Source organism: Chiloscyllium plagiosum, unplaced genomic scaffold (assembly GCF_037043375.1).
Source record: "Chiloscyllium plagiosum isolate Xiang-an unplaced genomic scaffold, Cpla_swu_hap1 HiC_scaffold_50, whole genome shotgun sequence".
NCBI lineage: Eukaryota > Metazoa > Chordata > Chondrichthyes > Orectolobiformes > Hemiscylliidae > Chiloscyllium > Chiloscyllium plagiosum.
Genome location: NW_028270188.1, coordinates 50845444 through 50858563, shown reverse-complemented (window position 1 = coordinate 50858563; position 13120 = coordinate 50845444). Strand labels below are relative to the sequence as shown.

Here is a 13120-nt window from a genome sequence, read left to right as displayed (position 1 = left end):
CTTTGCCAGCACACGGAGGTTTTTAACTGTAGTCGAGGAGATACGGCAACTATATTGCCGACAGTAAGCTGCCACAAACTAGCATTGAGGTAGTGACCCACACCTTCCATTTCTCACAAGGTGTGATGTCATATGAAGCTCAGTGGTTAGCACTGCTGCCTCACAGCGCCAGGGTCCCAGGTTCAATTCCATCCTCTGGTGACTCTCTGTGTGGAGCTTGCACATTCTCCCCGTGTCTGCGTGGATTTGCTCCGGTTTCCTCCCACAATCCAAAGACGTGCAGGTTAGGGTGGATTGGCCAGGCTAAATTGCCCATAGTGTTAGGTGCATTAGTCAGAGGGAAATGGGTCTGGGTGGGTTACTCTTCAGAGGGTCGGTGTGGACTGGTTGGGCCGAAGGGCCTGTTTCCAAACTGTAGGGAATTTAATCTAAAAGTTGGCTGTAATGCGTACCCCCCTCCACCTCTGCACTGTCAGAGATTTGGCACTAATGGAACACCACCCTGACCCTCCGACAGTGTTGCGCACCCTCAGCAGTGAGACTCTGACAGGAGGCACTCACTCCGTACTCCACCCAACCCTGACAGTGCGACAGTCACTCAGTACTGACATTCCAAGAGTGAGGCACCCCTTTAGCGCTGACCCTTTGACAGAGCCCACTCCCTTGGTGCTGACTCTCTGACAGTGCCCATTCCTTCGGCGTTGACCCTCTGACAGTGCCCGCTCCCTCAGTGCTGGCCCTCCAACTGTGCCCATTCCCTCAGTGCTGACCCTCTGGCAGTACCTGTTCCCTCAGTGCTGACCCTCTGACAGCGCCTGCTCCTTTAGTGCTGTCCCTCTGACAGTGCCCGCTCCCTCAGAACTGACCCTCTGCCAGTGCCCACTGTGTCAGGACTGAATCTCTGACAACACCCACTCTGTCAGCACTGACCCTCCGACAGTGCCCACTCCTTCGGCACTGACCCTCCGACAGTGCAGTGCTCCCTCAGCACCAGCTCTGCCTGCCCTGACCTAGATTAAGTCAGAGAATGTGGAGTGGGATTTGAATCTATGACCTCCTCGCTCAGTAGCAAGACTGCTCCTCAGCTGCCACTTGCGTAAGAACGATCATGTGCAGCTCAGCAGTATTAACTCAGCCCAGGGCAACAAAACCCTTTCTGTTTTCCTTCCGAGACCAAGATAAACAGTATGCAGGCGTATTCATCTTAAACCTTGAACGGGTTGTACAAGCTGACAAGGGGAGGTCAAATTTGGGGAAAGATTTGGGTTAATGGGAGTACAGGAACCTGTGACTGACGGACCGGCTGGTTCGATCCGTTCTGTTTGTTCTATCCCTGATGGATTAAAGCACTTAACGAATGCACTTTTCGCAAACACTTCATCAAGTTTCCTATCAGACGGCGTTCGACCAATCCTCGGGCCGAGTTTGGTTTGACGGGCAGGAGGTCTCGCCCAGTTGCCAGTCCTTCACAGGGTGACGCTTGCCTCAGTGTTAGTTAGTCCTCAGAGATTAACCGAGCATCTTCACTCGCCGATCGGAGGTTTGAGAGTGCCTGGATCACTTTGGGACCAGCCCCCACTGGACGCAATCGGTAAGTTTGTATCCCAGTTCACTCCAGCAGTTTCTCACCTCTTCGAACGCTGACACTTCTTCCCCCCATCATCTGTCTCCCCTCTCAATCCTCAAGCTTTCAACTTAACACTGGATGAATGGCTGAGGAGGAAGGCTAATAGAGGAAACAGTAAGCAGGATTCATTGGATCATAGCAGTATAAAGGGCTGAATGGCTTGCTACGATATGACATTCATTTCAGCCCCATCTTCTGCTGAACCCCACATTTACATCTCCGTAATCGCTGGGCTTGTCTTCTCCTCTTCACTCCCAGCTGGTCACATCTCCTTTCACCTTCTGTAGCCTGGAGACGTTCAGAACACTGCTCCATATTGTTCCAGACCCTGTTTCCCTGTCACTCACCCCACCCCTGCCCCGATCGCTGATCGCCACTGGCTTCCAGTCAAGCAGCCTCACCATTTTAAACTTTTCACTCACATTTTCAAAAACTACGGGCCCCTACACCGCCTCCCTATCTCGGTCACCTCCTCCAGCCCCTATACCTCTTCCCTATCTCTGATACCTCCTCCAGCTCCTACACCCCCTCCCTATCTCTGTCACCCCCTCCAGCCCCCTACACTCCCTCCCTATCTCCGTCACCCCCTCCAGCCCCCTACACCCCCTCCTTATCTCCGTCACCTACTCCAGCCCCCTACACCCCCTCCCTATCTGATACCTCCTCCAGTCCCCTACACCCCCTCCCTATCTCTGATACCTCCTCCAAGCTCCTATACCACCTCCATAGCTCTGTTATCTCCTCCAGCCTCCTATACCCCCTCCCTATCTCTGATACCTTGTCCAGCCCCCTACACCCCCTCCCTATCTCTGATACCTCCTCCAGCCGCCTACACCCCCTCCCTATCTCTGTCACCCCCTCCAGCCCCCTACACCCCCTCCCTATCTCTGTCACCTCCTCCAGCCCCCTACACCCCCTCCCTATCTCTGTCACCTCCTCCAATTCCCTACACCCCCTCCTTATCTCTGTCACCTCCTTCAGTCCCGTATACAACCTCCCTATCTCCGTCACCTCCTCCAGATGAGCAAGAATATCTTCTCTCGGAGGGGAGGGAGTCTGTGGAATTCTTTACCACAGACGGTTTCAAGGGTGGGTCAGTGATTGCGTATGTTCAAGGCTGAGACCAAGAGATTTTTTAATCAGGAAGGGAATCGAGTTGGGGGAAAGAGGTAGGGAAGTGGGCTTTGAAGATCATTGGATCAGCCACGATCCCATTGATTGGTGGGTCAGGCTCGATTGGCCAAATGGCTCCCATCTTGCGGTCTGCCCTCTGAAGCGGGCACAGTGTGCAAAGACACAGCGAGCGCTCGTGTCATCTCCTCGAGGGGCAGCGAGGTTTGGCCGTGGCGAAAGGGAGCCTTGCCCAGCCGGCTTCTGTCTGATGTGGAAGGCAGGTTTTTGTAAGAATGCGGCTGTGGTAGTTTTATCTCTAACAAGGTCTTGTGCTTACAGCCCCGTGTTGCCACGATGACAGCGAATAGACCGACGAGCAGAGCGGCTCAGGTATGGCTGTATCCTCCCACCTCACCCCGACCACCACAGACGGGTTCAAGGCCCACACGTACACTTTAAACATGTTCTGAGGAGAATGCGTTGAAACATGGGGTGGGGAGGACGCTGGATGATTGCCTGAGGAAGGAAGCAATTGAACAACAAGTTGATGGGGCAATGTGGGAGGAGGGTGATGTGGAGCTAAGATACAAGGGTCAGTTCTGGTGAGACATAAGAAAGAGGCCCTTCGGCCCATTGTGTCTGTGTCAGTCAACAAACATTGGTCTGTACTAATCCCATTTTCCAACACTTGCCCCATATTCCATAGCACTTCAAGTGCTCATCTTCATGCTTCTTCAATCTCTTGAGTGACCTGGTCTCTATCTCCCTTTCAGGCAATGAGTTCCACTTACTTATCACCCTCCCCTATCCTCTGGATAATTTTTTTTTCTTCAGATCCCCTCTATACCTCCCCCTGTTTACGTTGAAACTGTGGTCCCTGGTTATTAAGCTCTCTACTTCAGGGGGGGAGACGTTTATCCCTATCTATGCTGCCCATGTCCCTCAAAACAGGGACAGCACAGAGTTAGATGCAGAGTAAAGCCTCTTCCATATTGTCCTCCATCAAACACTCCCAGGACAGACACAGCACAGGGTTAAGTACAGAGTAAAGCTCCCTCTACATCCTTCCAAGGTAGATGGTGACATCTGAATTCAATTTAAAAAAAAAACCTGGAAGAGAAAGCTAATCTGTGGGGCCCTCGTGTGGCACAGTGGTAGTGTCCTTATCCCCGAATGGAGAGGACCAGGTTCAAGTCCCACCTGCTCCACAGCGCTGAAGAGGTTGGTTAGAAAAATAAGTTAAATTTTTTTTAAAAATCTGTGGGGCCCTATTGTGGCACAGTGGTGATGTCCCTATCTGTGGACAGAGAGACCTGGGTTCAAATCCTCATTGATCCAGTGGTGTCTAATAAACATTTCTGAACAGGTCGATTGGAAAATATAAGAAAAATATTGGCCAACGTGTAAGCTCTGTCGAAAATCATTAAAATCCCATCTGGTTCACTAATGTCCTTAAGGGAAGGAAATCTGTCATCCTTACGTGGTCTGACCCACACGCGACTCCAGACACTCAGGCAAGTGGCGAACTGCCCTCCAGGCACTTAGGGATGGGCAATAAATGTTGGCCCAATCAGCTTCACCCACATCCCACGAACCAGTAAAACATTTGACTAAGTGTGACGTCAAGCAGCCCAAGCAAAACTGGAATCAATAGGATTTGGGGTAAAATCTGCACTGGTTGGAGTTATATCTGAAAAGAAGGAAGATGGTTGCATTTGTTGGAGGTCAGTCATCTCAGCTTCAGGGGTTCCTCAGGGGAGTGTCCTAGTCCCAACCACCTTCAGCTGCTTCATCAATGACCTTCCCTCCATCGTAAGATCTTGACGCATTCAGTGGTGTTACCATCACTGAATTCCCCCGCTATCAACATCCTGTTCTGGTCACCGTTAATCAGAAACTGAACTGAACCTGCCATATAAATACGCTGCAGTAGAATGAGATCAGTCAGGCAGCACGTGGAGGAATGTAACAAAATTGACACCCTTTCCTGAAGGTTACCCTTTGTCTACCTTTTTAAACAGAAGGTAAATGTCCCTGTCCTCCATCAAACACTCTTAGCGCAGGGTTAGATACAGAGTAAAGCTGCCTCTACACTGTCCCCCCCCATCAAACACTCCTAGGACAGGGACAGCACAGGGTGAGATTCAGAGCAAAGCTCTCTCTACAGGGACAGGACAGGGTTCGATACAGAGTAAAGCTCTCTCTACACTGTCCCCCATCAAACACTCCCAGTACAGGGTTAGATTCAGAGTAAAGCTCTTTCTACAGGAACAGACAGGGTTAGATGCAGAGTAAAGCTCCCTCTACACTGCCCCCATTAAACACTCCCAGGACAGGGACAGCATAGGGTTAAGTACAGACTAAAGCTCCCTCTACACTGTCCTCCATTGAACACTCCCAGAACAGGGACAGCACAGAGTTAGATGCAGAGTAAAGCTCCCTCTACACTGTCCCCCATCAAACACTCCTAGGGACAGGGACAACACGGGCTTAGATACAGAGTTAAACTGCCTCTACACTGTCTCCCCCGCCTTCAAACACTCCCACAACAGGGACAGCACAGGGTTAGAAACAGAGTAAAGCTCCCTCTATACTGTCCCCCCCATCAAACACTCCCAGGACAGGGACATCCATGGGGTTAGATTCAGAGCAAAACTCCAATTCTCACCACCCCCTCCACTTTAGTCAAGACCAATGGCTAGAGGAGTCTACCATGTGCAAATCTCATCCCCACTAGTGTTTGTACATGAGGCCTGAAGACTTTTGGAGGGTGAAGAGGGTGGCTACAGCACCACCATTGGTGAAAGAGTATAATTACAGTGTGACATGTTTACATAGGAAATCTCTGTTGACTGTAGAATACCACAACAGTAAACCATAGCTTGCAGAGAGAGGGTTGGACTCCTCATACCCGGCTGTTACTGATTGGTTGGCTTTTCCCTGCCCCTCATCCTTTCAGTCTAACATCATCTGGAGGGTCAGAATGCTTCCCCTGGTGAACTCGACCTCCCAGGTTCTGCTGACCACCTACTCTGACGTCAAGAGGACTAACTGGCTGACCTCTACACTCTGCAGTGCGGTGGAGACCAGTGCAAGAATGGCAACAGGACTGGCAGCGAGGAGAGCCAAGCCATTCCTCGACCTTTTTGAGTCCCAACGTGAGTTTCAGGGCACAGAATGGGGTTTTGAATGGTGTCCTCAAATATTGCCACTCCCTCTGCATCTCTGCCTCGGGGGGGATATAACCTCAGTGGGTCGGTGCTGAGGGAGTGCTGCACTGTCAGAGGATCTGCGCTGAGGGAGCAGGCAATGTTGGAAGGTCAGTACTGTGGGAGCGGGCACTGTTGGAGGGTCAGCACTGAGGGGACGGGCACTGTTGGAGGGTCAGCACTGAGGGGGCGGGCACTGTTGGAGGGTCAGTGCTGAGGGAGGGGGCACTGTCGGAGGGTCAGTGCTGAGGGAGCGGGCACTGTCGGAGGATCAGTGCTGAGGGAGCAGGCACTCAGAGGGTCAGTGCTGAGGGAGTGTGCACTGTCAGAGGGTCAGTACTGATGGAGAGGGCACTGTTGGAGGGTCAGCACTGAGGTGGCGGGCACTGTCGGAGGGTCAGTGCTGAGGGAGCGGGCACAGTCAGAGGGTCAGTGTTGAGGGAGCGGGCACTGTCGGAGGGTCAGTGCTGAGGGAGCGGGCACAGTCAGAGGGTTAGTGCCTGAGGGAGCAGGCACTGTCGGAGGGACGGTATGCCATTGTTAGCCTCTGTGCAACATTCCTTCTGTTCAGACACAAACAGTACAGCGATCCCTCAGCACTGACCCTCCAACAATCAGCGATCCTTCAGCACCGATCCTCCTTCAATCAGCTATCCCTCAGCACTTACCCTCCAACAATCAGCGATCCCTCAGCACTGACCCTCCAACAATCAGTGATCACTCAGCACTTACCCTCCAACAATCAGCGATCCCTCAGCAATGACCCTCCAACAATCAGCGATCCCTCAGCACTGACCCTCCAACAATCAGCGATCCTTCAGCACTGACCCTCCAACAATCAGTGATCCCTCAGCACTGACCCTCCAACAATCAGCGATCCTTCAGCAGCGATCCTCCTTCAATCAGCTATCCCTCAGCACTGACCCTCCAACAATCAGCTATCCCTCAGCACTTACCCTCCAACAATCAGCGATCCCTCAGCACTTACCCTCCAACAATCAGCGATCCTTCAGCACTGACCCTCCAACAATCAGTGATCCCTCAGCACTGACCCTCCAACAATCAGCGATCCTTCAGCAGCGATCCTCCTTCAATCAGCTATCCCTCAGCACTGACCCTCCAACAATCAGCGATCCTTCAGCACTGACCCTCCAACAATCAGTGATCACTCAGCACTTACCCTCCAACAATCAGCTATCCCTCAGCAATGACCCTCCAACAATCAGCGATCCCTCAGCACTGACCCTCCAACAATCAGCTATCCCTCAGCACTGACCCTCCAACAATCAGCGATCCCTCAGCACGGACCCTCCAACAATCAGCGATCCATCAGTACCGATCCTCCATCAATCAGCGATCCTTCAGCACCGATCCTCCATCAATCAGCGATCCCTCAGCACTGACCCTCCAACAATCAGCTATCCCTCAGCACTGACCCTCCAACAATCAGCTAACCCTCAGCACTGACCCTCCAACAATCAGCTATCCCTCAGCACTTATCCTCCAACAATCAGCGATCCTTCAGCACCGATCCTTCATCAATCAGCGATCCTTCAGCACTGACCCTCCAACAATCAGCGATCCTTCAGCACCGATCCTTCATCAATCAGTGATCCCTCAGCACTGATCCTCCATCAATCAGCTATCCCTCAGCACTGACCTTCCAACAATCAGCGATCCTTCAGCACCGATCCTTCATCAATCAGCGATCCCTCAGCACTTACCCTCCAACAATCAGCGATCCTTCAGCACTGACCCTCCAACAATCAGTGATCCCTCAGCACTGACCCTCCAACAATCAGCGATCCCTCAGCACTTACCCTCCAACAATCAGCGATCCCTCAGCAATGACCCTCCAACAATCAGCGATCCCTCAGCACTGACCCTCCAACAATCAGCTATCCCTCAGCACTGACCCTCCAACAATCAGCGATCCCTCAGCACGGACCCTCCAACAATCAGCGATCCATCAGTACCGATCCTCCATCAATCAGCGATCCTTCAGCACCGATCCTCCATCAATCAGCGATCCCTCAGCACTGACCCTCCAACAATCAGCTATCCCTCAGCACTGACCCTCCAACAATCAGCTATCCCTCAGCACTGACCCTCCAACAATCAGCTATCCCTCAGCACTTATCCTCCAACAATCAGCGATCCTTCAGCACCGATCCTTCATCAATCAGCGATCCTTCAGCACTGACCCTCCAACAATCAGCGATCCTTCAGCACCGATCCTTCATCAATCAGTGATCCCTCAGCACTGATCCTCCATCAATCAGCTATCCCTCAGCACTGACCCTCCAACAATCAGTGATCCCTCAGCACTGACCCTCCAACAATCAGCGATCCCTCAGCACTTACCCTCCAACAATCAGCGATCCCTCAGCACTTACCCTCTAACAATCAGCTATCCCTTAGCACTTACCCTCCAACAATCAGCGATCCCTCAGCATTGATCCTCCAACAATCAGCTATCCCTCAGCACTAATCCTCCAACAATCAGCTATCCCTCAGCACTGATCCTCCAACAATCAGCTATCCCTCAGCACTGATCCTCCAACAATCATCTATCCCTCAGCACCGATCCTCCAACAATCAGTGATCCCTCAGCACTTCCCCTTCAACAATCAGCTATCCCTCAGCACTGATCCTCCAACAATCAGTGATCCCTCAGCACTTACCCTCCAACAATCAGCGATCCCTCAGCACTTCCCCTTCAACAATCAGCTATCCCTCAGCACTGATCCTCCAACAATCAGTGATCCCTCAGCACTTACCCTTCAACAATCAGCTATCCCTCAGCACTGACCCTCCAACAATCAGTGATCCCTCAGCACTGACCCTCCAACAATCAGTGACCCCTCAGCACTGACCCTCCATCAATCAGCGATCCCTCAGCACTTACCCTCCAACAATCAGCTATCCCTCAGCACTGACCCTCCAACAATCAGTGATCCCTCAGCACTGACCCTCCAACAATCAGTGATCCCTCAGCACTGACCCTCCAACAATCAGCTATCCCTCAGCACTGACCCTCCAACAATCAGTTATCCCTCAGCAATGACCCTCCAACAATCAGCGATCCCTCAGCAATGACCCGCCAACAATCAGCCATTCCTCAGCACTTACCCTCCAACAATCAGCGATCCCTCAGCACTGACCCTCCAACAATCAGTGTTCCCTCAGCATTTTCCCTCCAACAATCAGCGATCCCTCAGCACTGACCCTCCATCAATCAGCGATCCATCAGCACTGATCCTCCAACAATCAGCGATCCCTCAGCGCTGACCCTCCAACAATCAGCGATCCTTCAGCACTGATCCTCCATCAATCAGCGATCCCTCAGCACGTACCCTCCAACAATCAGCGATCCTTCAGCACTGACCCTCCAACAATCAGTGATCCCTCAGCACTGACCCTCCAACAATCAGCGATCCCTCAGCACTTACCCTCCAACAATCAGCGATCCCTCAGCAATGACCCTCCAACAATCAGCGATCCCTCAGCACTGACCCTCCAACAATCAGCTATCCCTCAGCACTGACCCTCCAACAATCAGCGATCCTTCAGCAGCGATCCTCCTTCAATCAGCTATCCCTCAGCACTGACCCTCCAACAATCAGCTATCCCTCAGCACTTACCCTCCAACAATCAGCGATCCCTCAGCACTTACCCTCCAACAATCAGCGATCCTTCAGCACTGACCCTCCAACAATCAGTGATCCCTCAGCACTGACCCTCCAACAATCAGCGATCCTTCAGCAGCGATCCTCCTTCAATCAGCTATCCCTCAGCACTGACCCTCCAACAATCAGCGATCCTTCAGCACTGACCCTCCAACAATCAGTGATCACTCAGCACTTACCCTCCAACAATCAGCTATCCCTCAGCAATGACCCTCCAACAATCAGCGATCCCTCAGCACTGACCCTCCAACAATCAGCTATCCCTCAGCACTGACCCTCCAACAATCAGCGATCCCTCAGCACGGACCCTCCAACAATCAGCGATCCATCAGTACCGATCCTCCATCAATCAGCGATCCTTCAGCACCGATCCTCCATCAATCAGCGATCCCTCAGCACTGACCCTCCAACAATCAGCTATCCCTCAGCACTGACCCTCCAACAATCAGCTAACCCTCAGCACTGACCCTCCAACAATCAGCTATCCCTCAGCACATCCTCCAACAATCAGCGATCCTTCAGCACCGATCCTTCATCAATCAGCGATCCTTCAGCACTGACCCTCCAACAATCAGCGATCCTTCAGCACCGATCCTTCATCAATCAGTGATCCCTCAGCACTGATCCTCCATCAATCAGCTATCCCTCAGCACTGACCTTCCAACAATCAGCGATCCTTCAGCACCGATCCTTCATCAATCAGCGATCCCTCAGCACTTACCCTCCAACAATCAGCGATCCTTCAGCACTGACCCTCCAACAATCAGTGATCCCTCAGCACTGACCCTCCAACAATCAGCGATCCCTCAGCACTTGCCCTCCAACAATCAGCGATCCCTCAGCAATGACCCTCCAACAATCAGCGATCCCTCAGCACTGACCCTCCAACAATCAGCTATCCCTCAGCACTGACCCTCCAACAATCAGCGATCCCTCAGCACGGACCCTCCAACAATCAGCGATCCATCAGTACCGATCCTCCATCAATCAGCGATCCTTCAGCACCGATCCTCCATCAATCAGCGATCCCTCAGCACTGACCCTCCAACAATCAGCTATCCCTCAGCACTGACCCTCCAACAATCAGCTAACCCTCAGCACTGACCCTCCAACAATCAGCTATCCCTCAGCACTTATCCTCCAACAATCAGCGATCCTTCAGCACCGATCCTTCATCAATCAGCGATCCTTCAGCACTGACCCTCCAACAATCAGCGATCCTTCAGCACCGATCCTTCATCAATCAGTGATCCCTCAGCACTGATCCTCCATCAATCAGCTATCCCTCAGCACTGACCCTCCAACAATCAGTGATCCCTCAGCACTGACCCTCCAACAATCAGCGATCCCTCAGCACTTACCCTCCAACAATCAGCGATCCCTCAGCACTTACCCTCTAACAATCAGCTATCCCTTAGCACTTACCCTCCAACAATCAGCGATCCCTCAGCATTGATCCTCCAACAATCAGCTATCCCTCAGCACTAATCCTCCAACAATCAGCTATCCCTCAGCACTGATCCTCCAACAATCAGCTATCCCTCAGCACTGATCCTCCAACAATCATCTATCCCTCAGCACCGATCCTCCAACAATCAGTGATCCCTCAGCACTTCCCCTTCAACAATCAGCTATCCCTCAGCACTGATCCTCCAACAATCAGTGATCCCTCAGCACTTACCCTCCAACAATCAGCGATCCCTCAGCACTTCCCCTTCAACAATCAGCTATCCCTCAGCACTGATCCTCCAACAATCAGTGATCCCTCAGCACTTACCCTTCAACAATCAGCTATCCCTCAGCACTGACCCTCCAACAATCAGTGATCCCTCAGCACTGACCCTCTAACAATCAGTGACCCCTCAGCACTGACCCTCCATCAATCAGCGATCCCTCAGCACTTACCCTCCAACAATCAGCTATCCCTCAGCACTGACCCTCCAACAATCAGTGATCCCTCAGCACTGACCCTCCAACAATCAGTGATCCCTCAGCACTGACCCTCCAACAATCAGCTATCCCTCAGCACTGACCCTTCAACAATCAGTTATCCCTCAGCAATGACCCTCCAACAATCAGCGATCCCTCAGCAATGACCCTCCAACAATCAGCCATTCCTCAGCACTTACCCTCCAACAATCAGCGATCCCTCAGCACTGACCCTCCAACAATCAGTGTTCCCTCAGCATTTTCCCTCCAACAATCAGCGATCCCTCAGCACTGACCCTCCATCAATCAGCGATCCATCAGCACTGATCCTCCAACAATCAGCGATCCCTCAGCGCTGACCCTCCAACAATCAGCGATCCTTCAGCACTGATCCTCCATCAATCAGCGATCCCTCAGCACGTACCCTCCAACAATCAGCGATCCTTCAGCACTGACCCTCCAACAATCAGTGATCCCTCAGCACTGACCCTCCAACAATCAGCGATCCCTCAGCACTTACCCTCCAACAATCAGCGATCCCTCAGCAATGACCCTCCAACAATCAGCGATCCCTCAGCACTGACCCTCCAACAATCAGCTATCCCTCAGCACTGACCCTCCAACAATCAGCGATCCCTCAGCACGGACCCTCCAACAATCAGCGATCCATCAGTACCGATCCTCCATCAATCAGCGATCCTTCAGCACCGATCCTCCATCAATCAGCGATCCCTCAGCACTGACCCTCCAACAATCAGCTATCCCTCAGCACTGACCCTCCAACAATCAGCTATCCCTCAGCACTGACCCTCCAACAATCAGCTATCCCTCAGCACTTATCCTCCAACAATCAGCGATCCTTCAGCACCGATCCTTCATCAATCAGCGATCCTTCAGCACTGACCCTCCAACAATCAGCGATCCTTCAGCACCGATCCTTCATCAATCAGTGATCCCTCAGCACTGATCCTCCATCAATCAGCTATCCCTCAGCACTGACCCTCCAACAATCAGTGATCCCTCAGCACTGACCCTCCAACAATCAGCGATCCCTCAGCACTTACCCTCCAACAATCAGCGATCCCTCAGCACTTACCCTCTAACAATCAGCTATCCCTTAGCACTTCCCCTCCAACAATCAGCGATCCCTCAGCACTGATCCTCCAACAATCAGCTATCCCTCAGCACTAATCCTCCAACAATCAGCTATCCCTCAGCACTGATCCTCCAACAATCAGCTATCCCTCAGCACCGATCCTCCAACAATCAGTGATCCCTCAGCACTTCCCCTTCAACAATCAGCTATCCCTCAGCACTGATCCTCCAACAATCAGTGATCCCTCAGCACTTACCCTCCAACAATCAGCGATCCCTCAGCACTTCCCCTTCAACAATCAGCTATCCCTCAGCACTGATCCTCCAACAATCAGTGATCCCTCAGCACTTACCCTTCAACAATCAGCTATCCCTCAGCACTGACCCTCCAACAATCAGTGATCCCTCAGCATTGACCCTCCAACAATCAGTGACCCCTCAGCACTGACCCTCCATCA

At 52.1% G+C, this 13120-nt stretch overlaps 1 protein-coding gene across 2 annotated transcripts in view; it reads left to right on the top strand.

Annotated features, from left to right (window-relative positions):
* Positions 1-99: 99 nt before the first annotated feature.
* The window catches only part of LOC122547942 (perilipin-2-like), a 54952-nt gene continuing 41931 nt past the window's right edge, over positions 100-13120 (top strand). For both annotated transcript variants that reach the window (XM_087985068.1, XM_087985067.1), the window contains exons 1-3: positions 100-1591; positions 3080-3130; positions 5700-5898. In XM_087985068.1, coding sequence (XP_087841194.1) covers positions 3095-3130; positions 5700-5898 — 235 coding nt within the window. In that variant the 5' untranslated portion in view covers positions 100-1591; positions 3080-3094. The remainder of the gene's footprint in view (positions 1592-3079; positions 3131-5699; positions 5899-13120) is intronic.